The sequence below is a fragment of the Rhinolophus hipposideros genome (assembly GCF_964194185.1).
Source record: "Rhinolophus hipposideros genome assembly, chromosome: 8".
Lineage (NCBI taxonomy): Eukaryota > Metazoa > Chordata > Mammalia > Chiroptera > Rhinolophidae > Rhinolophus > Rhinolophus hipposideros.
The window spans coordinates 61,630,731-61,658,663 of record NC_138054.1 but is presented as its reverse complement, the minus strand read 5'-3'; the positions used below and the strand labels follow the sequence as shown (position 1 = coordinate 61,658,663).

The 27,933-nt window shown below is 36.6% G+C and overlaps 1 protein-coding gene across 1 annotated transcript in view; it reads left to right on the top strand.

The window, feature by feature from the left end:
* Positions 1-286: 286 nt before the first annotated feature.
* The window catches only part of LOC308500351 (selection and upkeep of intraepithelial T-cells protein 1-like), a gene marked incomplete at its 5' end in the record, with an annotated part of 39,393 nt that continues 11,746 nt past the window's right edge, over positions 287-27,933 (top strand). Inside the window, 5 exons of the mRNA XM_081054906.1 lie at positions 287-338; positions 8,799-8,879; positions 10,531-10,878; positions 15,435-15,716; positions 18,743-18,847. Of these exons, the coding sequence (XP_080911032.1) occupies positions 287-338; positions 8,799-8,879; positions 10,531-10,878; positions 15,435-15,716; positions 18,743-18,847 (868 nt within the window). The remainder of the gene's footprint in view (positions 339-8,798; positions 8,880-10,530; positions 10,879-15,434; positions 15,717-18,742; positions 18,848-27,933) is intronic.

Genomic DNA, 27,933 nt, shown 5'->3' with positions numbered 1-27,933 from the left:
AACAATGATAATCGATGATACTTGCAATTACATAAGAAAGAGCATTATGAAAAATATATTTACCAAATTGAATTTTGTAAGGTGATATTTGACAGGGAATTTCCTTTCTTTAGGAGTTTGGCTGATAGCTGTATCTCTGCTACTGTGCTGTTGCTGGTGTTGACTTGCCCTGGCTTGACTTGTGTCTGCTCATTTGAATCATCCACTGTGACTGAGCTGGTTGCCAGTGCAGTTCTGCCTTGCTTTGTTCTCATTATATAGCAGCAGCGGTGGTGTTTCTGGGAGCATGGAGGGAGCAAGGACTTGTTCAAATTTTGAATGGATTAAGTCATATATAGGTGAGTAGTTAATCCTCCTCTTCCAATCTAGCAGTGGCCATTCCCAGGTTCCATTTTGTAAGTCTTTAAAAAAAAATCTAATTTTCCTTCCTGTGTTGTTTCCTGCTAAGAGAAGTTTGCTACTGGCTCATTTGGGGAAAGCTCACAGAGCTAAATAATTTGAGTCATATTTTGAGCTCAGAGGCAAATCGTTTCTGGGAAAAGTTAATGCAGAGAACAAGTTTGCCTCCTTTTTTGTCAGATATGTTACAGGTACTAAGAGAAACATGAAATGCAGAGAAGTGTGCATTCAGGATAAAAGCAAGGGATACTTATTCCTCCTTAAGACAATGATTCATTCTGATTTTCCCTTATGCTCAGTGTCATTTAAACTGGTCTCCTTCAGATTTAAGGTGCTGCCATCTTCAGAAATTTAAAAGGCCAGGTGTCAGTGTTTCACAGTGTGATGATTTAGAGGCAGGCCCTTGTAGATAGCACACATTCATGCTCTCCTAGTGGAGATATGTGGATGAGTGTGTGTGTGTGTGTGTGTGTGTGTGTATGCATGTGTGTGTGTACATATATATAATAAAATAAGGGCATGTTTTTTAGACTTGTGAGCCTTTTGATAAACTCTGACCTCCAGTGTTTCAACTACATTATTACCTAGTCCCCCAAGAGAAAATTGTGTGGAGTTTGCTTCTAATACTACCCCACCAAAGGAGAAAATAGGTACAGCGACTCTAGTCTGCAAGTCAGTAACTAGTTATAAAGCTCTAAGTAGTATTTATGACTTTTCCCACTATCTAACCTAGGCTTCCTTTTCATTCATCTCAGAATATTGGGGTTCTCTACCTGGTGGGGAGACCCCAATCTTCATTCCTAGAGCATCTGAATCTTTAGTGTTCTTGCCTTTATTACATTACTGTGGTAATAAATATTATTGTGGTCTTTAATAAACATCTACTACTGAACTTGAAGTAATTAGGTGTGTTCAAGAGAATCCCCTGGATTCTAGACGTAGTTCTCTCTGACTTGATAATGTCTATTTCCTTTTGATAACTGGATTTTGATACATTTTTTATGTGCCTGTTGATTCAATGGCAAAAGGAACCCAAACTAGCCAGGTGGCAGTCTAAGCATCCTTGTCATCAGGCAAATATTGCTCTCTCTTACGAAGTTATTGCTCCCTTGAGAAGACCTTTAAACTGACAGAGCCCGAAATTATGGGAATGGGAAGCAAAGATATAATGAATGGATTATTGGGTATGGTAGTAAGAGAACCTCTGCCACTTTTGTCTCTCTAGTCCTGAGCCTATGCATTTTGGCAATGGAATTAAAAACACCAGGTGTAAGTCACAGATTCAAAGATGGACTGATCTTTATGGGGTAGTGTTGCAGCCTTGCAGATGGTGCTTTCCAGCTAGCACCATACCTGAGTCTTCAACAAGCCACTCTAATGGTCTCTAAGACCAGCTGCTACTGTGTAAAGGAATGTATAGTAAGATCTGTCAGTTCCATAAGTGGGAGCTCATTGCTGCACTTTTTAAATGGTAAAATTAGTTCCTCAACCAGAGACCATTTTGTATGGAACGCCATGACTACATATAAGGCATATTATAAATGGGTTCTTGGTGATGCCGACAGAAGCATTGCAGTCGAGGAAGGCAATCACATATGTAGGATAATTATGCCATTCAGTGAAGACAAATTGCCCTTTTTTCTATGGTGGCAGAGGTCCAATATAATTAATTAGTGGAAAATAGTTTCTCATCCAGGGAAAGAGTGAAAAACATGGGGCTTAATGTTTAATCCCTGCCATGAGCAGTTGGGCAATCAGTGGTTTCAGTAGGCAGAAACTGTGGGGAGGAGAATCCATCTTGTTGAGCTCATGCATAGATCACACCCCACCACCATGGCTGTTTTGTATATGAGCCCATTAAACAAATACCAGGGTTGCTCACAGAAAAGGCTGATTGACATCCACAGGGTGGGATGTGGTGTCCACTTGATTATTGAGGGCTTCTTCTGCAATAGGCAAGCTTGGATGACCATGCCAATAATTCATGAGTTTGCTCATACTTTGTGCTCCCTATGAGAGCATTCACACATGAACTTTTCCAGACTGCCTGCCACTAATTGTCCTCCTTTGTTCATTCCAAGATTCTGATCAGGTAGTCAGATTACCAGCTGTTTTATGAGCCAGTGTAAATCTTTATGCTCACCTACTGTGTTGTTATCACGCACCTAGTCTGTACCAGAGCCCAGGAGCAAGGCAGAAGCTGATTCCCTAAAGGAGAATAGCTATTTGTGAAAGATGGTGTGCCTTTTTTCCAAATCTGTAGATAGTTACCTGGTTGTTCTCGAAAATGAAGAACTCAGTTGGACAATCCGATTTCAAAGCTCAATATATATCAGTCAAGAGTGTGTGCTAATGTTGCAAAGATACACAAATAGATAAATGAAATAGAATAGAGTCCAGAAATAGACCCACATTTTCTGCACTTTGAATTTGTGTCAAAAACCAGTTATCAGTATATGCATCTATCCCTCTGACAACAGAACACTGTTTTGATTATTGTAATATATCTTGAGATTAAATAGTGTTAGATCTTCAACTATGTCCTTTAAAAAAAATGTTTGGTTACTCTGCATCCTGGACTTTTCCATATAATTTTTGATGAGCTATGTAGTTTCCTCAAAAAACTTGCTTGGATTTTGGGATTAAGTTTAGTTTATAGATAAATTTGAAAGTATGGACTTACAAACAATACTGAGTCTTTCGATCTGTGACCATAATGTATCTCTCCACTCATGTGGGTCTTCTTTAATGTCTGCAAAGATGTTTTATAATTTTTATTGTAAACTTTCTGTACTTATTAGATTTATTTCTATATGTTTACTTTTAGATTAGTGAATAGAATTAGCGTTACTTCTTTCTGATCTTTGTGCCATTACTCTTGCCTTTCTGCACTAGATAGGATAAGTACACTGCTCAATAGAAGTAATAAGAACAGATATTCTTGCTTTAGTCTCTATCTTAACAGAAAGTATTTAACATTTCACCATTAAGTCTGACATTAGCTGTAGGTTTTCTGTATATACCTTATATCAGACTGAGAGAGTTTTCTTCTATTCATATTCTGAGAGTTTTAAGTGTTGAGTTTTGTGATATGATTTTTTTTCTGCGTCTGTTGAAATGATCATATGATTTTTGTCTTTTATTCTGTTAATGTCATGAATGCTCTGTTCCAGTTTTTCTTTTTTCACTTTTTCTTCTCTTTTAATTTGGATAATTTCTATTGATCTCTCTTCTCGTTCACTGCACCTTTTTCTGTGGTGTTCTGTCATCAACCCATTCAAATGAATTCTTTATATCCAAAGTCACATTTTTAAAAATATTTAACATTTCCATTTTGTTTTTTAAGTGGTATCCAAGTTTCTGAAAAATTTGTCCATCTTTTCATGCATGTTGTCACTTTTCTAACTAATATTTTATTATATTTATCATAATTGTTTTAAAGTTCTTGAGTTGTAAATCAAACATTTGAGCCATCTCTGGGTCAGCTTCTACTGACTCTTTCCTCTTGATAATGTGTCACATTTTATTGCTTCTTCATGTCTTGTAAGCTTGTATTGTATGTCAGACAATGATATGTTAATTCTAAGTACTAAATGCTAATTTTAATCATAAAAATGTATGCTCCTTCTTTTGTCCGTCTTCTAATATGGGTGACTAGATTAATCTAATTTGTATTTGAGCTATGTCTGAGCAATTTCAGCTTTCATTGCATTTAGTTTTACTACTTGCTTCAAATACTTTGGGCATGAGATCAGGACTTTCCTTTAAAAAAAGCCTGGGAGCAAATTGTATGAGATATCTTTATGCTCTACAACCCAGTTGTCATCTTCCTGATCTGAGAGGTTCCTCTCTAATTTATATTCCAACTACTGGCTTTTTGATTCACTTGGGAATTCTTTTGCTCTCCTGTCATCACTTAGCTATTCTGTTTCTTAGGAGATCTTTCCCTGCCCTCTTTCCCTGCCCCCAGCTGTTAGAAGGCCAATGCAGCGCTATTGATGAAAGAGTGTCTAGGAAGAATTTCTTTCATGTTTTCTACCTTTCCCTCAATCTTCAGCAGCCACTGCCTTGCACTTAAGGTATATCCTGCCTGCCTTAGGGGATTTCTCTCACCTGTTATGCCCTGTCCCCAGTCTTTGGTATACTACTCTCATGCACTAATTGAATTCTCTTGGGAAAGAATTAGTGTTGTATACAGACTTGCTCTGTGGCAAGAGCTCCTCTAATCTATCAGCTTAGCCCACATATGACTGTGAAAAGTTTACCTTATTTTGTCTTACTACTATCTATGGTGGATTTCTCCTCCTTGAAAAATTCCACTAGAGGTGAAAGAAGCTAGAAGTAGGTCTCTTTTCATCTAGAAAAGTTTTTCTATTTTCTGGAATTTAGTTCCTTAGGTTTCTTTGAGCCCTTAATTCTCTTGTGGGCTTGAGAAAGTTCTAATTCTATAGCTTATCAATATTTTCATGTTTAGGGTGGGAGTAACAATCTCTTATTACCTAAAATTTGAATTAATTTTAAACTTTCATCAATGTTTCAAGACTAGAACTAATATGAGCAGAGACTCCTTAAGTTTTACTCTTTGTCCCAATAAAGTTCTTTATAGCAAAAGAATCCAATCCAAGATTATGTGGAGTATCCACTTTTCAGGTCTCTCTTGTCTTCTTAAATCTGGAAAAGTTCCTCAGTTTTTCCTTCACTTTAATGACCTGGACATTTTTTTATAATTATAAGACAGTCATTTTGCAGAATACTCATCAGTTTGGGTTTGTACGATGTTTCTTCTTGATTAGACTTAGGTTAATTATTTTAGGCTGAAATACCACATAATAAATACTATGTTTTTCTCATTGCATTATGTCTGGTGGAACACAAAGAAAGAAAATACATATGCTAAAGATATATATACCAGCCATACAAAGGAGAATATATGTTTTCTTTCTCTTTCTTTCTTTCCTTCCTTCCTCCCTTCCTTCTCTCTCTCTTTCTCTTTCTCTCCCTCCTTTTCTCTCTCTTTTTCTTTTTCCCCCTTTCTTATCTCTCTTTCTTTTTTTCTTTCTAGATTAAAAGAAATAGTTTCTGTTTTAATTCCCTATGTTAAGAGGTCATATTCTTTAGGATTTTAATTCTTTGGAATTGATTGGGACTTATTTTATGGTCTGGTATTTGATCTATCTTGGTGAATATCCCAGGTGTACTTTCAGTTTCTGTTGTATAATCTTCTATAAATATAGTGGTAATATTTATAGGATTTTTAAAGTCTTCTTTATCCTTACTGATTTCAGTTTACTTTTCCTATAGTTGTGGATTTGTCTATTTCTCTTTTTATTTTTCTCAGTTTTTGCTTCATACGTTTTGAATCTCTTTAATTAGGAGCATACACAGTTGTGATTGTTATGTTTTCTTGATGAGTTTTATTTTCATCATTATGAAATGTCCCTCTTTATGTTTGCTAATACTTTGTCCTGAAATCTATGTTGTCTAATGTTCTAATATTAATATACTAAGATATTAATTAATATTCTTGCTGTTCAGATGGTGTATCTTTTTTCAAGATTTTGCTATTAATCTTTCTGTCTTTATATTTGATGTATCCCATTTTTATCCAGTTTGACAAAATGAACTGTGAGAAACCTTCCTTTCTTTACATGAGCCCCTGTGAAAGAGTTTCTTGAGATATATATCCAAACATGTCCTTAGTATATCACACATACATGAATCCTTAATTTAATGCTAAATTAAGAGATTACATTCCAGAATAGATGGGTTTATTTTCACTCCTACCTGCAGTGAATTTTAGCCCCCATTGTCTCAGTTCTCATCAGCACTAAATATTATTCAACTTCTTTATTTGGCTCATTTGATGGGTGAAAAAATGCATCTCCTTTATCTTATATTTGTGTTTACCTGATTACTAGCAAGATTATGAATTTCTCCACATAGGTTTAGATATTCAGTTCTACCCTTTGGTGGATTTCTTATTCACACATCTTAATGTTTATGGAGATGTCTATAGGTAGACTTTATCAAGATAAAGATGATCCTTCCTATTTCCATTTTCAAAGACTGTAACCATAGTCCACAATCTTCACTGATATATTCTTAAGACACTTTACTGTAATTTCTTCATCATAGAAAATTTAAATGATTCAAATTTTATGATACATAATGAACAACATTGTTTCATGCTCTATTTTCAGGGAAAGGTAAGTCAAGTTGAAACTTGTGCTTGTTTGAGAATTGTTGTTGAATCCTGATGGCAAAAATGAGTTTGAACAAATAGTCCCACACACTGGGTGGGGTTGCCACCTTCAGATTTCTCTTATGAGGGGATGTGCATACACCTTAGCTGGGAAAAATAAGCTGTTGCATGCATGCATTCATTGGCATGTATGTGTGTTTAAAGGTGTGTGGCGAGGATATATCCAAAATATCCGGAATGAATCTAGGTCTTTGACAATTTGAGGAAGCTGGCTTACCAGTCTTGAAATGTTTGCTTTTGATCTTCTTTCACCTTGTTTAAGAACACTTTGAAGATAAATAAATATTGAATAGAATCATCCCTTTGTCCAGTGAATCCGTACTTTATATGCTACCCACGCATTGGTCACTTTGTAGCCATCTCGGTTATCAGACCGGCTATCATGGTATCACAGTGATTGGCTCAAGTAACCCTTATTTTACTTTATAATGGCCCCAAAGTGCAACAGTAGTGATGCTGGCAATTCATATATGCCAAGAAAAAAGTCATAAAGTGTATGTATGTATTGAAAAATCATAGACTATCTAAGGTTTGGTACTATCTGCAGTTTCAGACATCCACTGTGGGTGAGGTTGGCTGCGGTCTTGAAAGTATCCCCACAGATAAGGGGGGACTACTGTAACATCTTTCCAATGCACTCTAACCAGCCATGGACATAAGGAATGCTCTGTACACCACATTGTACCGTATCTTCAGCAAAACTTGGTATTGTCAGCCTTTCTCATTGTACCCATTCTGGTGTGTGTGACAATGTTACATTGTGGTTTTATTATGCATTTACCTGATTCTTAATGAGGTTCTTCATCTTTTTTTTATCTTTACTTCTATTTGGGTATTTTCTATGTTGAGACTGTTTAAGTCTCTTGCCTACTTTTCCTTTGGCTTACCTGCCTTAAAAATAATTTGTGTAATTAAAAATCTTAAACTATATATTCAGGATATCAGCCCTTCATCAGTTGAAGTTTTGCAAATATCTATCCCTACTCGGTGGCACTGTTTTCTTCTATATCATTCTTTCTAATCCCATTTTCTTTTTAATGGATAGATTAAACCATTGCAAGAGACAGCTAACCTGTACCTTTTCTCTCTAATACATTATTTTATATTCTTGTATTGTAAAACACAAATCTCAAAACAGAATCACATCATTTATATTTTTACATAAGCACTCCATATTCTAGCAGGTGAAATCTAATAGTTTATTTATCGACACATTTGAGATCCTTCATGAACCAGACTTTTCTTAACTATTGAATATATGAAACCAAATATAGGTCCCTCAATCCAGCATGCTAATACATATTCCCATATGTTAGCCATGCCTTTTTCTTCTGTCTAGGACTCCTAGAAAAAGAGCCTATGACCAAACGTATTGCTAAGAATTTATTGGAGGGGAGTTGCAATTTAGGCAGCAAAAGTGAGGGGGGAAATTAAGAAATAAAGTAAGAAAGGAGTAGCATTTATCTGCTTGCTTCTTCCTATTTCCTGTATCTGATTGATCCAAGTTTATCTCACAAGCAGTTAACTCACCTTGCATATGAGTTATTTTACCCAGGCCTTCTGGGCAGCTATTGTGGAATTGAGATCCTGGCTCACTATTGTGGCATTTCCTTTGAATGTGGAAGTAGTGCAAAGAGCCAGACGTTCCATGGATTCAGACTGGTCAAACCCTGCCCATAACAGTGGGCTTATAGATATTTTGCTAAAGCGGACCTATCCCCTACAAAAGGCACACAAGTGTTCCCTTTAGGAAATGAGGCAATATCAGAGGCAGCAGCCAGAGCTCTCCACTGAGTAAGTGGCCCAGGCCAAGGAGCAGATGGGGCCAAATGTGTATAGCTGAGTTCTGTACGCCTTTATGCTCTTGTCTGCCACAGCTGCTGTTCAGAATAGTAAATTGATGAAAGCAATGAGCCACAGTAAGAGCACAGGAAGGAAAGAGGAAAAGAGATAATCTCAGTGCGTCTGACACCTATAGTTTCAGTGAGTCATTTGGTTGTACATCAAAAGGAATTCTCTCAAAAGGCAAGCTTTCAAAATTATCTCGTGTGTGTGTGTGTGTGTGTGTGTGTGTGTGTGTGTGTTACCATGATTCTTGCTGCCTAATCGATCCCACAGTTGCTATTTCATTTTCCAGGTGTGATGGAGCCTTTATTTTCCAGTGTGTCTGGATACTTTGTGGCCATTCTTCTCTTACTGATGGTAGTACCCACCTCAGGTAGGACTATCTATTTCCTTTGCATGGTGTGTCACATCTATAAGGGAAGATAAGGGAGATAAGTGACACTAAACGAAATGAGGAAGCTTTCTCACTGATATTCCTCAGGTCCTACTCTTTTTGTTCTAGTTTTGAGGATAAAAATGAGTCCTATAACAACTTCTTATTAAGAAATGTTGTGTCAGTGACGGCGTCTTTCTCAGCCCCAACTCCATACCACAGCGCTGTAATGATGTACCTAACAGACAGATTAATGCCTACCATCTACCCCAGGGAGACTCAAAATCTGGCAAATCATAATGAATATATCCCTTTATTTAAGAATAAACCGTGATCATTTATGTGACTCTGAATTATAAGTTTAGTAGGACCTCGGGTAAAGAAATGGTGTGACCTGGATCTGTCCACAAATTTTTCTTAGTGCAGTGGGCCTTAAGTGGTAATTCAGATTCCTTATGGTGAGAACGATAAGCATTGTTGGCAGAGACAGGAAAGCATTTGGCATAGTTGAAAGAAGCAAAAACTCAGAGAATGTGAGGAGCTGTGTGATAGTTATCTATAGCTTCATGACAAATTATTCCAAAATTAATGATTTAAAACAACCACCATTTTCTAATATCTCATAGCTTTGTGGGTCAAGAATTCTGGCCAGTGCTTAGCTGGGTGATTCTTCTGTTCCACGTGGCATAGACTGTCACTTGGTTTATTCAGCTTATGGGCAGGATGGTCTGAAGGACCCAAGGTGGCTTTATTCAGATGTCTGGCACTTGGGTGGCGTAGGCTGGAAGGCTGGGATCAGCTGGGGTTGTCAAATGGCATGCCAAATGGCCTTTTTGCCATGGATGTCTCAGTGTAGTCAGACTTCATTTTGGTAGCTCATGGCTTCCAGAAAGAATGTTACAGAGAGAGAGAGAGAGAGAGAGAGAGAGAGAGAGAGCTGCTCATTTCTTCAGACAGGCTCAGAAATTATTGCAGGTTGTCTTCTGCCATATTTTCCTGAGCAAAGCAATCTCAGAACACAGTTTGAAGAGGAGGGGACATAGACCCTTTCTCTTCATGGAAGGGGCATCAAAAAATTTGTGGCCATCTTGAATCCACCAAAAATGGATACTGAAAAAAAGCAGTGGTATATTTGATAAGTAAAGGATGTTGTTCAGCAACAGTGGTTCACATCCCACCTCTCAACTAGGGAGTACCTTCCATTCCTTCATTAAGTATTTACAGAGTGCCTACTATGTCCAAGTGATGTTTTATGCACTGGGGATAATAAAGAGACTTAAAAAAGGAAATGAAACAAGACTCTGCTATTGCATGATTTACAAGTTAGTGGGCCATGAGGTAATACAGAAATTTAAAATATCATGTAGTAATATGTGCTATGAAGACATGTTTTGTTATAATTAAGGGAAATGTTAAATGGGTGGTCATAAAAAATTTCCCTAAGGAGAGATAAGGAGGCTGTGACTGAAGTGTCTGAGGAAGGAAAGCTGCTGCCAGAGTGAAAAAACCTCTGAGAATAAAGTTTTGAGTCAGAAAGGACTTAGCATCAAGAATCAGAAAGTTGGCTAATGTGTCCGGGGCAGAGGGATCTAGGTGAAGCATTCTTCTCAGGCCTTCAGACTAAACCCTTGATTTCCAACTTCCTCCACAGAGCATTTCAGTGTGAACAGCTCCAGGAGCCACCAGGTGGCCATGGTAGGCGGACATGCTGAGCTCAGCTGCCAGCTGTCCCCACCACAGAATGCAGAACACATGAACGTGGGCTGGTACCGGGATCACTACTCCCAACTAGTTCACGTGTATGAGCATGGGAAAAAACTCTCTGGAAAAAACACTCAGAACTATGTAAATCGGACAGTGTTACTGAGGGACGCCTTGGGAGAGGGCAAAGTGACGCTCAGAATCCACAATATCAGTATTTTTGATGAGGGGCAGTACCACTGTTTCTTTAAAGATGATGACACCCATAAAGAGGCCATCATGGATCTGAAGGTGGCAGGTAAGGACAGAGGAGTCATCTGCAGGTTTCCTTGGTAATGCGACTCTGGACCCATGATCCAGGATTCATTAATGCTGGGCCATGAGAAAAAGATCTCAGGGCATTTTTAAAAATTTATAACTTTCCAATATAATGAAATAGTATAATTTGTAGAAAAATACATAGAATAATATAATAATCCAGATACTTGGTTAGCAATTTGTCATATTTACTTCAGATCAAGTTAAAGTCACCTTTGTATTCCTCGATGGTGCCATTCATTTTTCTCCTTTCCAAGAGATAATCATTAAACTCATATTGTCTCTTTTGGTTTATGTACAGTCATTCATAAAAATAGATTATATTATTTTGTGTTTTTAAATTTTACACATTACTGTCATTATACATATTCTATTGACCTGATTATAGTCTTAGTATTTTATTTTGATATCAATTCATGCTTATTCAAGTAGATACAATTCATTCTTCTTAACTGTAGTACAGTATTCCACCCCACAAATATATGACTACTGATTTAAATATTCCCATATCGCTGTGCATTAAGGTGGTAGTCAAGTTCCTGTTCCCATGTTAAACTGTAATCTTTGTGTGCAAGAGTTCCTTTAGGATATACAACTAGGAGGGAAGTTGCAAGGCCATTGTATAAAAATATCTTCAAATTAATTTGGCAATTGCCCAGCAAAATGATTGGACCAATTTACATTGGACTCAAGTCATGCAAAAGCTATATCCACATCAATACTTGGAAGTATCATGTTTTTAAACTTTGGCAATTTTGATTTTAGTTTCCTTATTGATAGTAAATTGTTTTTTGTTATATAATGGATATTGTATTTTTCCTTTCTGCTTCTTGCCTGTTTATTATTTTTACCCATTTTGCTATTGAGTTCTTTGATGATTTTCTTAATTTATGGGAAGTTTTTTTTTTTAATTTATTTATTGGGGTGACAATTGTTAATGAAATTACATAATTTCAGGTGTACAATTCTGTATTACATCAACTATAAATCCCATTGTGTGTTCACCACCCAGAGTCAGTTCTCCTTCCATCACCATATATTTGATCCCCCTTACCCTCATCTCCCACCCCCCACCCCCTTACCCTCTGGTAACCACTAAACTATTGTCTGTATCTATGAGTTTTTGTTTCTCATTTGTTTGTCTTGTTTTTGGTTTATATACCACATATCAGTGAAATCATAGGGTTCTCTGCTTTTTCTGTCTGACTTATTTCGCTTAGTATTATACTCTCAAGATCCATCCATGTTGTCACAAATGCTCCTGTATCATCTTTCCTTAATGCCGAATAGTATTCCATTGTGTATATATACCACAACTTCTTTATCCATTCGTCTATCGAAGGACATTTTGGTTGTTTCCATGTCTTGGCCACCGTAAACAAAGCTGCAATGAACATTGGAGTACATGTGTCTCTATAGAAAAATGCTTTCAAATTTTTTGGGTAGATACCCAGGAGAGCGATTGCTGGGTCATATGGTAATTCTATTCGTAATTTCTTGAGGAACCTCCACACTGCCTTCCATATGGGAAGTTTTTTTATTCTGGATATTACATTTCTGTTTCATTTATGTTGCAATAATATTTAGTCTATTGTTTTTTTGGGAAAAAACACTTATAGTAATTTTTCTTGCACAGATATAATTTTGAAATTATCAAATTTACAATCTACCAATTATGATTTATAATTTGTGTAACATTTAAGAAACATCTTTCTATTCTCATATTATAAAGATATTTCCTTTCAAATTTTTAAAGATTTTTTTCACATTTAGTTCTTGATTTATACAGATTTTACTTTTGTGTTTGTTATGAGATAATGTCTTTCAATATTAACATTTATATTTGTTGACTATTCCCAATAATTGTAAGGTATTGCTGTCATTTACCAAGTCCATACCTCCACATGGGTCTTTTTATGAGTTTTTAATTTGATTATTTACATTACTATTGCTATGTGCTTTGATATATGATAGGGCCTGTCTTCCAGTCTTGCTACCCTTCTTCAAAACTGTTTGGCCCTTTAATGTATGAATTGTAGTTAAAAAATTAAAGCCTCTCAGTAGTTAAGATTGAAATTGTACTGAATTTATAGACTGGTTTAGTGAGATTTGCCATGTTTCTTTATTATAATACACCAATGAACATTTACTCAGCCTTCTTTATTTTATTTCAATTTTATTTCAGTTAACTTTGATATATTTACCCATAAAGATCTTGCACAACTTTTGTCAAATTTCATTAGTCAATTTTTTTTGGATTATGACTGGGATGTTATTGTTACACATTTTAATGATTATGGTGGTGATGTAGAAATGTTACTGATTTTTGTTTTCTTTAAATATTACTTTCTGAATGAAAACATCAAGATTCAAAATTTAATAATTTGAGGAGTGCATGGTGAAAAGTTTCAATATATTCCCATCTTATAGCCATGAATTTCACCTTTCACAGCTAATATGATTAGTTTCTTAAATATCACTCCCTGAGATATTTTACATTTATATAAATAATATACATAAACATACATATGTACACGCATATACAAACACAGGCATACAAGTATATATCTATATAATCTTTATATATATCCATATTTTCTTTTTAAATAAATGCTAACATACTATATAGTTTTTTAAAACTTGTTTTTTTTGCTTAATAATATGAACTGAAAGAAATTTCATATCAGTATATAAATTTTTTTCTATTCCTTCTATGGTTGCAATGTTACATTGCAATGGATTGTGGATGCTGTAGAAATTATCTTACTCATATCCTGTTAAAGAATATGCAGATTGCTTTCAAGCTTTTGGTGTGCAAGTAATGCTCTAATAATTTAAGTAAATAACTACATATACAATTTCACACATGTGCAAGTATGTGTCTGTATGAAAATTTTAGCATCAATTTGTCAAATCTCTCTCTCTCTCTCTCTCTCTCTCTCTCTCTCTCTCTCTCTCTCTCTCTTCCTCTCTCACACACACACACACACACTCATACCTTTAGGTTTTATTAGACTTCATTGAACTGATAGAACAAATTGGGTATGGGGTAGGGTTAATGCACCAGAATCTTCATCTTCTAGGTTCCAATCTTTTCTCTCTTACTCCCAGAAATTCTCTAAAAGAAACTCAAGGTCATTAGCTGTCCTCCCTGACAAGCAAATATTCAGAGGCAGAAATAGCTAAACCTTCTCTTAATTTCAATCCTTTCCCTGTTCAGGTCCTGTAATTGCTCTTTATCTTATTAGAACTTTGAGCAAATTTTAGGAGATGCTTTTTGTATTTCATCCACATTTGGGTTGTCTTCAGATGGAAGATTGGCTCAAATTACCTCATCATCATTACTGGCAGCCAAAACTCAAAACACATCATTTTTATTTTTAAAAATTTATTATTTGTATACTTACGTATTTACTCCCAAAAAGAACTTGATGCAGGTTCTATGCTCAAAAAGTGATGAAGCAAATTTCAAAATAGCTAATGTAGACATGAGGACACCTAATAGAACTTGATTCTAATTTGGATTTTTAAAAAATTATTTTTCTTTTTGTATTGAGGTACACTTTATAAATAGTACGGTGTACAAATCTTAAATGTACAGCTCAGTGAATTTTCACATATGGGGACACCCATGAACTCACCCTTTAGATCAAAATATTAAATATTTCCAGCACCCCAGAAGGATCCATCTTTCTCTTTCCTAGTCAATACCACTCTCCTCCTATGGAGGTAACCATCATTCTAACTTCTGTGACAATAGATAAGTTTTACTTCTTCTGGAGGATGATACAAGGGGAATCACACATTTAGATACACAATTGCTCACCATTATTAATTTATGTTATTGTGAATAACAAAATGTGTTCTTTCACATTTCTTTGTACTATTCTATGCTGTGATTGGACATTTGGATTACTTTCTGTTTGGGGCTATTATGAATCATGCTACCACGAGTATTCTTGAGCATACTTTTGGTAAGCATTAGTACTCATTAGTACTAGCATTTATTTCCCTGATAGTTAGTGGTGTTGAGCATCTTTGCATATACTTATTGGTCCTCTGTGTGTGTGTGTATGTAAATTGAACATCTCTTCAAATCTTTTGTCCATTTAAAAAAACAGATTTGTCTATCTTACTGATTTATAGTATTTTTAAAATTGTGTTTTGGACTCAACTCTTTTCTCAGATGTATTGTGAATGTCTTCTAGTCTGTAGCTTGATTTTTCACTTTCTACCTGTCTTTTGATAGGTAGATTAACATTCTACCTGTCTTTTGATAGGTAGATTAACATAAATCAGATTAAACATAAATGATTAATTTCCAAAGTCTAATTTATCAATCATTTCTTCTATGGTTAATACCTTGGTCTCCTGTTAGCTTGGATTTGGATCAGAGTATTAGCTCTGCCCTAACTGTGGCCAACACTATTAAACTTATGGCATATTATATCAGCCACAGAGAATGAAAGGAAACATTTACTTATTAATTCTTGAGTCCACACCAATCATTAATGTTATTTCTCTTTCCTCCTCCAGCTCTTGGCATGAACATACAGATTAATCTTCAGGTTTCTGACACAAAAGATTTCATGGTGGAGTGTAGCTCAGGAGGGTGGTTTCCACAAGCCCTGATGGAGTGGAGAGACAGCAGAGGGAACGTAATTCCACCCTCATCAAAAATCTTCTCTCAGGATGTAGCTGGATTATTGCACCTAAAGACGAGTGTTCTTCTCAAAAATAACACCTATCGTTCTGTCACTTGCTGCTTTCATAACCCGGTTACCAGTCAAGAGAAAAGGGCAAGTATTGTCCTACCAGGTGAGTACTTGTGGCGTACCTTCTTGTTTTCATCAGTGTGACAAACTAAATATAAAATTAAGTGAAATAATAAATGGGAAATTGCTTTATAAACTGTGGACTGCTGTAGAAATGTAATATGTAAACCTTATTAACTGGTTGGGAACAATGAAAACACCAGATGCCAAGGGGACTGTTTTTAAAAATGGAAGGTACTATAATAATCAGAGAAAGAGCCCTTATTCCGTTTAGCATTAAGGCTTCAAAAGTTATATGTCATTTGAGTGCTAGATCCACCATTTCTAGCTTTGTGAAGTTGGATGTCGCTTGACCTTCAAGACCTTTGATTTTTCTCATTTGAAAATGGTAACACATATGGTATTTTGAATTTGCAATAAAATGCGGCAAGTGAAATGGCTTTACAAGACATACAGCACATGCACATTTAACATTGATTTAAAAATTATGGATGTCGCAGGTGGACTTTTTACTACCTCACGAAGAGATAGATATGTAGAGAAGTCAGTTACCATAGATCCAGAAACCAGTGAGTGATATATCCCAGATTAGATCCCAGCTCCTCACCCATTATCCAAGGCTATTTTTCTCTGGCAAGGGGTGGGTTGTGATCAGGGAGGTAAGAGGCCAACACAATAAGTTGTGGCCTGTGTGCCTCAGCCAGTGACTAGGTGCAATCCCAGAGAAATTAAAGTGAATGGAAAGGACAAGAGGTAGGAGAAGTGAAAGAGTCCATCTTCAGTTGGACAACAGCTCAACAGTTATACAAAAAGACTTCCCCCATCAGTAGTTCAAACGCAATAGAAATAGTCAGATAGTTCATGTGGCTCTACTCTTTGAGGAAACTCAAACACTTAGATTCACTTGGATTGTTCACAATCAATCCCCCTAAAGACCTGAAAAACCTGTTGATCAAGCAAAACAAAGTTTATTAGACCTAATGCAGTAAGAGAGAACATTATCTTGGCAGAGTGCTAATAGCACTCTGAAATGGGTAATTAGAAGAGGATATTTATAGTTTTAGAGCCTCTGCTGGGTGATTTTAAAGTTGGTCTTGCAAGGTGACACACTAGTTAGAATTTGCAGAGTTTATAATATAACAGCTTTGATTGGGGAGCACAGTAAGATGTAGGTCTTGAAGTGAGTCTTGATGAGCCAATCATTAGTCTTATTGAATAAACTATTTTAGGTGACCCACAGCCTTATCTCCCAGGAGCAAGAATTTCCTGGGTCCAGTAGCCAAGTTATTGTTGTTTTCAGTTGTTTAGTAGAGGGACACGAAAGTATGCCTACCACCAAAATTGTTTACCACAAGGACCAACGTTTAACATAGGGATAGGGAATTATTTTGGTTTCTTTCTCAAGGGGACTACTGCTTGTTTACCACAAGGACCAACGTTTAACATAGGGATAGGGAATTATTTTGGTTTCATTCTCAAGGGGATTACTGCTGAAAAGAAGAAGGAGAGGACATGCCCTGAGGGATATCATTAGTGTCTACAAAAGCGTCCTTGGATATGATCTCAGATCAATTTTAGTCTTATTGTAGAGAACTGAACAGAGAAGATAACTGTTTAACTACATCCAGTTCACAAAGCCTTAGTATCAGAAAATTACAAAATGTCCTGTTTCTTCAGAGTCATGGAAGAATAATTAGGAAGTTAGTAAATAAATTTTGGAAGCCCCTTTACTCCTGTTCATCAACACCCCACTTTATGTGCTTAAATCTTTTCATAATTCAAAATTAACTCCCTTAGTCCACTCACAATTTGAATCTTTTGTTTGGCTTCATGGGAGACTTACTTCTGGTTTTCCTTTTAATCCTACGTTTCTATTCTGAGTCATTCGGGATTTTTGGATTGTCCGACCTAATCAATATTCTTGAAATTGAAGTGTAATGTAGAACCTTGGATACCAGGCTCTTTTCGTGTTGATTTTTTTTATTTGAATGAAAGCCTTTCATAAAATGAAGCAACAAATTCAGTCCTGGTGACAACAGTGGAGTTGTTATTTTAGTTGTTGTTCCTAAAATCCATGTGTCCCTCAAATTCCAATAGTTTGCTAATCTACTTACTGGGATAGCTTGCTTTACTTCAAACCATTTATTAATTTAATACATTAAGATATTTGTGTTCTACATATGAAAATAACACGATATAGAGTTATTGCCTGTCTGATGCTGTAGTTTGTTAGTTTATGTGTTTGTCTCTTTCCAAATTTACCTTGTTCATTCCCTGAGAAAAAATGCTTGTCTCCTTTCACAATATCTCATACACAAGGTTTTGAAAATCCTGCTCTCCAGGCCACCAGTTATTAGTAGTAATGATAGGGCAAATATTGGCATTACACTTTCTCTATTTTCTGAACTTTTAAAAGTTGAGGAGTTCCTTCCTTAATCACCACTCAAAATTTGTTATTTTCTTAATTTAAATATTTTGATCACGATATTGGATGTTCTCTCCTGGGAGAATTTTTCTGTCATATTGGTCCTAATACACAGGGAATTTGAACACTGAATATCAGAAGACTTTCATAGTTTTATTTCTAGAATTTCAGAGCTCTTATGTTTTCTTTAAACTTCCTAAAATTTCACCAGGGGCACTTCTGATTCAGTTCCACATACATTGGTTTCCCCAAATCTCACAAATATTTTTTGTGAGTGGTGCTCAGGACCCTGTCCTATAATTTCCTTCATTTCATAGATTTGTCCTCTGGAATGTAAGAAAAGAAATAGAAAGTTATTGCTCCCTTCAATGCTGTTCCACCCTTGGCCCAATACCTCCTAAATTCTGGTTTTTCCCTTAGTCCATTCTCATTGGCCAGTAGCCCTCATCTTTGTACTGTGTTGGTGGTATAGTGGTGAGCATAGCTGCCTTCCAGTAGCCCTCATCTGAGCCCAGAGTACCTTTCAGAGTATAATGGGGATAATAAGTGTGGATCCTGCTTCCTTAGGAGCAAATTTCCATACCCATTGGACTCTTGTAATCCTGCTGCCCTGCTTAATCAAGACTTTCTGCTCTCTCTTTCAGATATCCTGTTCAAATCTGAGTATTGGTCAACCATGTCACGTATGCGTGCATGTCCTCTTGCATATTTGGTCATTGTGTCTGTTTTTCTGATAGTCAGAATGAAAGGTATGTCATTAATGGAAGGTAAAGAGCTCTGAAGCCTTCTTTATTTGATATCAAGTGCTTAGAGAAGGTTTATACAAAACTGTGCAAACCTGCATCTCAATGTGTCACACTGCTATACTTGTCAAAGAAGGTCTCAATGTCTCGAGTTATGCCTCAGGTTAAGCTGACATTCTCCCTCCTTATGTGGTTCTCCAGGGTGTGGACACTGTGTAATGTGTATTACCACCAAGACCTCCCGATCATTTCACAGTCATCATTGCTTGTTTCCGTCACTTGGAATCTCAGTAATAGTAATTCTGTCCTCTTCCACACACAGCCATGGATCTTTAGACTTATCTCTTAAGTTATTGAGAATATTTTGTCTTGACAACATGAGAAAGAGAAAAATATATGAACCAATAACCAGATTCTTGGTCCTCCTGAATCTCCTCTCAACTCTCCTTTTGCTCTTCCTATGAAACTAGCATAAATAGATCCTTTTTCTTCCCCATTAGAGGTAGGAAATGAAGCCTTAATTGGAGGGAACTGAGAACAGAGGGCAGGATAAGTATCAGATACATTGAGAATGAGTCCTTAAGTACTTGACCTTAGGAAAGTCAGACCATGCATTCTATAACTTTGAATGAGTATTTGTCATGTGCCAGAAGATGTGATAAATAATTTGTAGTAAATATCTTACTAACTTATCCAAACAATCCGATGTGGTAGGTTCTGTTTATTGGCATCATTTTTAGATGAAGAAATTAAGGATTGGAGTTTTTAGGTGACTTATTCAAGCTCAAACAATGTATAAATATAGAGCCAGGATTGGAACTTAGGTTTTTCAAATTCTAAACACTTTGCTCCACAATCAGGCTCTTCTTCATGTTGTGTGGCATCAAGATCGTTCTCTTATCCTTGCAGTGATGGGGAGATCACTAACTCATTAGACAGCTTGATTTGTTTATGCATTCATTCAGCAAATGTATATTGAGCATCTCCTAGGTGCATTGTTCCAGATAGTGACAATATAGTAGAAGAGGGCCCTGATAGACCTTATTTTTAGTGTAATGTGAGAAAATTCTTCCTTTTGGAAGTTTCTTGTTGGTAATTGCTTGTAATTGTGACTTGAAAAACAAAACATAACACCCTATAGATCCACCCATGTGGAATCTTAAAAAACAAAATAAATGAACAAACAAAACAAAACAGAAACCAACTCATAGATACAGAGAACAAACTGATGGTTGCCAGATGGGAAGGAGTGGGGGCATAGGTGAAAATGGTGAAAGGGATTAAGAAGTACAAACCGTCAGTTATAAAAATAGTCACAGGAATGTAAAGTACAGCTTGGGAAATATAGTCAATAATATTGTAATAACTGTGTATGGTGCCAGATGACAACTAGACTTATCATGGTGATTACATCGTAAGGTATATAAATGTCTAATCACTATGTTGTATACCTGAAACTAATATAATATTGTATGTCAATTATAATTTTAAAAATACAAACTAACAAACAAATAAACAAAACAAAAACAAAAACCATGTTTCTGGATCTTCTTTTCTCCACTCTAAGCCAAGTATTGATAGTTATTATTATTATTATTATTTTTTTTGCATTACAAATCTCAGAATTACCCAACAGTCTTGTCATTTTCCTCTAGGAATGTTATGAATGAGTAAATAAATCTTTTTTAAAATTTTCATTTAAAATATACAATACAATATTATATTAGTTTCAAGTTAACGTACAGTATTATATTAGGTTCAAGTATACACCATAGTTAATTCATCATTTATATATCTAAAGATAAGTCCAGTAACCATCTGACACCATACTGTGCTATCACAATGTTATTGGCTATATTCCCAATGCTGTACATTATATCCCATGACTTATTTGCTTCATACCTGGAAATTTGAAACTCTTATTCCCTTTACCACCCCCCTTTTTAAATTTTTCAATTACAGTTGACATTCAATATTATTTTAATTAATTTCAGGTGTATAGCATACTAGTGAGACATTTATATAATTTAAGAAGTGATCCCCCTGACTAGTCTAGTACCCACCTGGCACTATACATAGTTATAACCTTATTATTGACTATATCCCCTATGCTTTACTTTATGTCCTCATGACTATTTTGTAATGACCATTTGTACTTCTTAATCCCTTCACTTTTTCACCCTGCTCCCCAACCCACTCCCATCTATCACCCCAACAAGCCTAGTACCCATCTAGCACTATAAATAGTTATTACACTATTATTGACTATATTCCTTATGCTATATCCCATAACTACTTTGTAACAATCAATTTGTACTTTCTAATCTCTTCACCTTTTTTCACCCACACTCCCAAAACCCCTCCCATCTGGAAACCATCAAAATGTTTTCTACAGAAAAAAAAAAAAAATGGCGGCATGAGGTGAGCCTCTGTAACGCTCCCCTGGAATTTACAACGAATCGGACAACAATAACTCCACAAAGGACTCCTTGCACAGCAGACAGGCAAGACGAAGAGGCCGACTACTGAATTCACCTCCAGGTGGGTGAATCGCGCGAGCGGGGGAAGAGGGAGAGGAGAAGTGCGGAGACGGAGCCGCGCGGGCGCAGGACACAGACCTAGCTCAGTGCTCGGAGCCCGCTGCTCCCGGAACTACCGCCTCTGTGGGAGAGGGAAGGACTCGGACAGCTAGGGCTCCGCTTACGGCCCACAGGGCTGAGGGAACAGCATACAAAACCGCTGAACCCAACGCTCGCTCACGGCAGACCTCGGAGCAAAGACTGAGGGAAGAGGGCTGAAATCGGTGGTTTAAGCCCTCACTGCCGAGCGGAGAACGGAAGCCTTAGGCACGGAGACTAGCCACCCCCTCCCTACCCTCCCAGAGCTCGCCCCGCCCCCACCTGCCCGGTGCTAGAAGCGATAAAGTAGCAGTGTCGGATCAAAGGACAGAATATTTGCTGCTCTGAGAACTGTGGACCGCAGACACAGATTCGCAGCTCAACTAGTTCCGGCAAAGGGGAGGGAGCTGTGGAAGCAGGACTGGCTGTGGTGGTGGTTGCCGCCATTGCTCTGGCCACCTCTCACAACTCACCCCACCCCTAGCCCCACCTATCTGGGCGGATCCCTGCAGGAGTAAATAGAACTGCTGAAACAAACGGGCTCTGAATCTGGTGCAGAAAGAGCTTTGGAACTCCAAAAGCTCTTCGCATACTTATCAACCTGTTGCAGAAGCCACTCCTGTAGATGTCTAGGAAGAGAAATAGTAAATCAGTGATTGCCATGAATAACCAAGGCAACAAGATAGCTCAGAAAGAAAGTGAAAAGTCTCCAGAAAAGGAACTTAGAGATATGGACCTTTGTGATTTAAATGACAGAGAATTCAAGATCGCAATTCTGAAAAAACTGAACGAGATGCAAGAAAACACAGAAAGGCAGTTTAATGAACTCAGAAACACAATCAAAGAACACCATGAGCATTTTACAAAAGAGATTGAAATCTTGAAAAAGAACCAAATAGAATTTCTGGAGATTAAGAACTCAATAGAAGAAATTAACAATAAAATATCCAGCTTAGGTAGTAGAGTTGACCAGATGGAGGAAAGAATCAGTGACATCGAAGATAGGAACCTGGAATTTACACAGAGGGAAGAAGAAAGAGACTTGAGACTTAAAAGAAATGAAAGAACTCTACAAGAACTTTCTGACTCCATCAGAAAGAGCAATATAAGAATAATGGGCATACCAGAAGGAGAAGAAAGAGGGAAGGGAACAGAGAATATATTCAAACAAATCGTCGATGAGAACTTCCCAAACTTGTGGACAGAACTGGATCCTCGAATCCAAGAAGCAAATAGAACACCTAATTACCTCAATCCCAACAGGCCTTCACCAAGGCACATTGTATTGAAGCTGTCTAAAATCAATGATAAAGAAAGAATCCTCAAGGCAGCCAGGGAAAAGAAGACGGTAACTTACAAAGGAAAGCCCATTAGATTATCATCAGATTTTTCAGCAGAAACTCTACAAGCTACGAGGGAATGGAACCAAATATTCAAACTATTGAAAGAGAGAAATCATGAGCCAAGAATAATATATCCAGCAAAGATCTCCTTTAGATATGAAGGAGGAATAAAGACCTTTCCAGACATCCAGAAGCTGAGGGAATTTTCTAATACACGACCTGCACTACAAGAAATACTAAAGGAGGCTATTAGACCACCATCAACAGGGACAACTTGTGGCAACCGAAATATAAAAAGGGGGAGCGTAAAGGCCTGAACTGGAATATGGGAATAGAGAAAGTAAGCGTACTGAAGAAACTGGAATACTCTAAATATCAAACTTTCTTTTACATAAACTCAAGGGTAACCACGCAAAAAACATCCAAATCTGAAATATATACTGTAATAAAAGAAGAAACAGAGGGAAACATCATAGAATACTACCACACAGAAATAACAGACAACAACAAAAAGGCAAAGAAACAATGGAGACACAGCCTTACCAGAAAACTAAAGACAGAATGACAGAAAATCCTCACATATCAATAATCACCCTGAATGTAAATGGACTGAACTCACCAATAAAGAGACACAGAGTAGCAGATTGGATCAAAAAACTAAACCCAACCATATGCTGCCTACAAGAGACACATCTCAGCTACAAGGACAAGCATAGACTCAAAGTGAAAGGGTGGAAATTGACACTTCAAGCAAATGGTACCCAGAAAAAATCAGGTGTAGCCATAATGATTTCCGATGAAACAGACTTCAGGGTGAAAAAGATAACAAGAGACAAAGATGGACATTTCATAATGGTAAAGGGGACTATACAACAAGAAGACATAACAGTCATCAATATTTATGCCCCCAATCAGGGAGCACCGAAATATACCAAGCAACTACTAACAGAACTAAAGGGAGAAATTGACCAAAACACAATTATACTAGGGGACTTAAATACATCATTGACAGCTATGGATAGATCATCCAAACAGAAGATAAATAACGAAATCGCAGCGTTAAATGACACATTAGAGGAATTGGACATAATTGACATATATAGAGCACTTCATCCTAAAACATCAGACTATACATTCTTTTCTAGTGTACATGGAACATTCTCAAGGATAGACCATATATTGGGACACAAAATCAGCCTCAGCAAATTTAAGAAGATTGAAATCATACCAAGCATATTCTCTGATCACAAAGCTTTGAAATTGGATATCAACTGCAAAAAGAAAGCAGGAAAAAACACAAATACATGGAGATTAAACAACATACTTTTAAAGAACGACTGGGTCAAAGAAGAAATTAGAGGAGAGCTCAAAAGATACATAGAAACAAATGACAATGAAAATACATCCTACCAAAATTTTTGGGATGCCGCGAAAGCAGTTTTAAGAGGGAAATTTATATCATTACAGGCCTATCTCAAGAAACAAGAAAAATCCCAAATAAATAACCTCATGTTACACCTCAAAAAACTAGAAAAAGAAGAACAAGCGAAACCCAAGGTCAGCAGAAGAAAGGAAATAACAAAAATCAGAGCAGAACTAAATGAAATAGAGAACAAAAAGACAATAGAAAAAATTAATGTGACAAAAAGCTGGTTCTTTGAAAAGATTAACAAAATCGACAAACCCTTGGCTAGACTCACTAAGATAAAAAGAGAGAAGACACTAATTAACAAAATCAGAAATGAAAAAGGGGAAGTTATCACGGACACCACAGAAATACAAAGGATTATCCAAGAATACTATGAAGGACTATATGCCACCAAATTTAATAACTTAGAAGAAATGGACAAGTTCTTAGAAACATACAGCCTTCCAAGGCTGAATCATGAAGAACTGGAAAATCTTAACAGGCCGATCACCAGTAAGGAAATTGAATCAGTCATCAAAAACCTTCCCAAAATCAAAAGTCCTGGACCAGATGGCTTCACCAGTGAATTCTACCAAACCTTCAAAGAGGATCTAATACCAATCCTGCTCAAACTCTTCCAAAAAATTGAAGAAGAGTCAGTACTCCCTAACTCATTTTATGAGGCCAACATTACCCTGATACCAAAACCTGGTAAGGACAACACAAAAAAAGAAAACTACAGACCTATATCTCTGATGAATACAGATGCTAAAATCCTAAACAAAATTCTAGCAAATCGAATACAACAATGCATTAAAAAGATTATTCATCACGACCAAGTGGGGTTCATCCCCGGGGCACAAGGATGGTTCAACATTCGCAAATCCATCAATGTGATACATCACATAAACAAAATAAAGGACAAAAATCATATGATTCTATCAATTGATGCAGAAAAAGCATTTGATAAGATACAACATCCATTTATGATTAAAACACTTACTAAAATTGGTATAGAAGGAAAATACCTCAACATAATAAAGGCCATATACGACAAGCCCTCAGCTAATCTCATAATTAATGGTGAAAAGCTGAAGCCCTTTGCTCTACGTTCAGGAACACGACAAGGTTGTCCCCTATCACCTCTGCTTTTCAACATAGTGTTGGAAGTCCTCGCCAGAGCTATCAGGCAAGAGAAAGAAATAAACGGCATCCAAATTGGGAATGAAGAAGTTAAATTGTCACTCTTTGCAGATGACATGATGCTATACATAGAAAACCCTAAAGACTCCACCAAAAAGCTATTAGAAACAATCAATGAATATAGTAAAGTGGCTGGCTACAAAATCAACGTACAAAAGTCCATTGCTTTCCTATATACCAACAATGAAATCTCAGAAAAAGAGATAGAAAAAACAATTCCTTTTGCAATTGCAGCAAAAAGAATAAAATACCTAGGAATAAACTTAACAAAGGATGTGAAGGATTTATATGCTGAAAACTATAAGACATTTTTGAAAGAAATTGAAGAAGACACAAAGAAATGGAAAGACATTCCATGCTCATGGATTGGAAGAATCAACATAGTTAAAATGGCCATATTACCCAAAGCCATATACAGATTTAATGCAATCCCCATTAAAATCCCAATGGCATTTTTTAAAGAAATAGAACAAAAAATCATCAGATTTGTTTGGAACCACAAAAGACCCCGAATAGCCAAAGCAATATTAAAAAAAAAGAACAATACTGGAGGTATTACACTCCCTGATTTTTCCTTGTACTACAGGGCTACAATAATCAAAACAGCTTGGTATTGGCGGAAAAACAGACACATAGACCAATGGAATAGAATTGAGAACCCAGAAATAAAACCATATAAATATGGACAGATAATTTTTGACAAAGAAGCTAAAAACATACGATGGAGGAAAGACAGCCTCTTCAATAAATGGTGCTGGCAGAATTGGATAGCTACATGCAAAAGAATGAAACTGGACTGCTATCTGTCACCATGTACCAAAATTAATTCAAAATGGATCAAAGACTTAAGCATAAGACCTGACACAATAAACTGCATTGAAGAAAACATAGGTACTAAACTTATGGACCTTGGGTTCAAAGAGCATTTTATGAATTTGACTCCAAAGGCAATGGAAGTAAAAACTAAAATAAACAAATGGGATTATATGAAACTGAAAAGCTTCTGCACAGCAAAAGAAACTATTGACAAAATAATGAGGCAACCAACTGAATGGGAGAAGATTTTCGCAAACAGTTCCTCTGATAAGGGGCTAATATCCAAAATATACAAGGAACTCATGAAACTCAACAACAAAAAAACAAACAACCCAATTGAAAAATGGACAGAGGACCTGAAGAGACATTTCTCCAAAGAGGATATACAAATGGCAAATAGACATATGAAAAAATGCTCAACATCGCTAATCATCAGAGAAATGCAAATGAAAACCACAATGAGATATCACCTCACCCCAGTCAGAATGGCTTTCATCAACAAAACAAATAGTAACAAGTGTTGGAGAGGCTGTGGAGAAAAAGGAACTCTCATACACTGTTGGTGGGAATGCAGACTGGTGCAGCCGCTATGGAAGGCAGTGTGGAGGTTCCTCAAGAAATTACGAATAGAATTACCATATGACCCAGCAATCGCTCTCCTGGGTATCTACCCCAAAAATATAAAAGCATTTCTCTATAGAGACACGTGTACGCCAATGTTCATTGCAGCTTTGTTTACGGTGGCCAAGACATGGAAACAACCAAAATGTCCTTCGATAGATGAATGGATAAAGAAGTTGTGGTACATATACACAATGGAATACTATTCGGCGTTAAGGAAAGATGATATAGGAACATTTGTGACAACATGGATGGATCTCGAGAAAATAATGCTAAGTGAAACAAGTCAGACAGAAAAAGCAGAGAACCCTATGATTTCACTGATATGTGGTATATAAACCAAAAAGAATAAGACAAACAAATGAGAAACAAAAACTCATAGACACAAACAATAATTTAGTGGTTACCAGAGGGTAAGGGGGTGGGGGGTGGGTGATGAGGGTAAAGGGGATCAAATATATGGTGATGGAAGGAGAACTGACTCTGGGTGGTGAACACACAATGGGATTTATAGACGATGTAATGCAGAATTGTACACCTGAAATCTATGTAAATTTACTAACAATTGTCACCCCAATAAAATTAATTAAAAAAAAAATGTTTTCTGTATCTATGAGTTTGTTCCTGTTTTGTCTCTTTATTTTATTCTTTAGATTCCACATATAAGCACAATCACATTCCATCTGTCTTTCTCTGATCTTCCAGGTCCATCCATGTTGCCACAGATGGCAAGAACTCATTTCTTTCCATGACAGAGCAATATTTCACTATATATACACCACCTCCTTTTTTTTTTTTTATCCATTCTTCCATCAACAGACACCCGGGCTGCCTCCACATCTTGGCCATTGAAAACAGTGCTGCAGTGGACATCTGGATGCACATGTCCCCTCAAAGTAGTGTTTTGGGTTTCTTCAGATAAATACCCAGATGTGGGATTACTGGGTCCTTCTGTGTCTCTTGTTATAGCCTTTATTTGAAAGTTTATTTTGTCTGGTATAAGTACTACTACTGTAGCTTTTTTTGTTTTTTTTTTCATTTCCATTTTCATTAAATATTTTTTTCCAGTCCTTTACTTTCAGT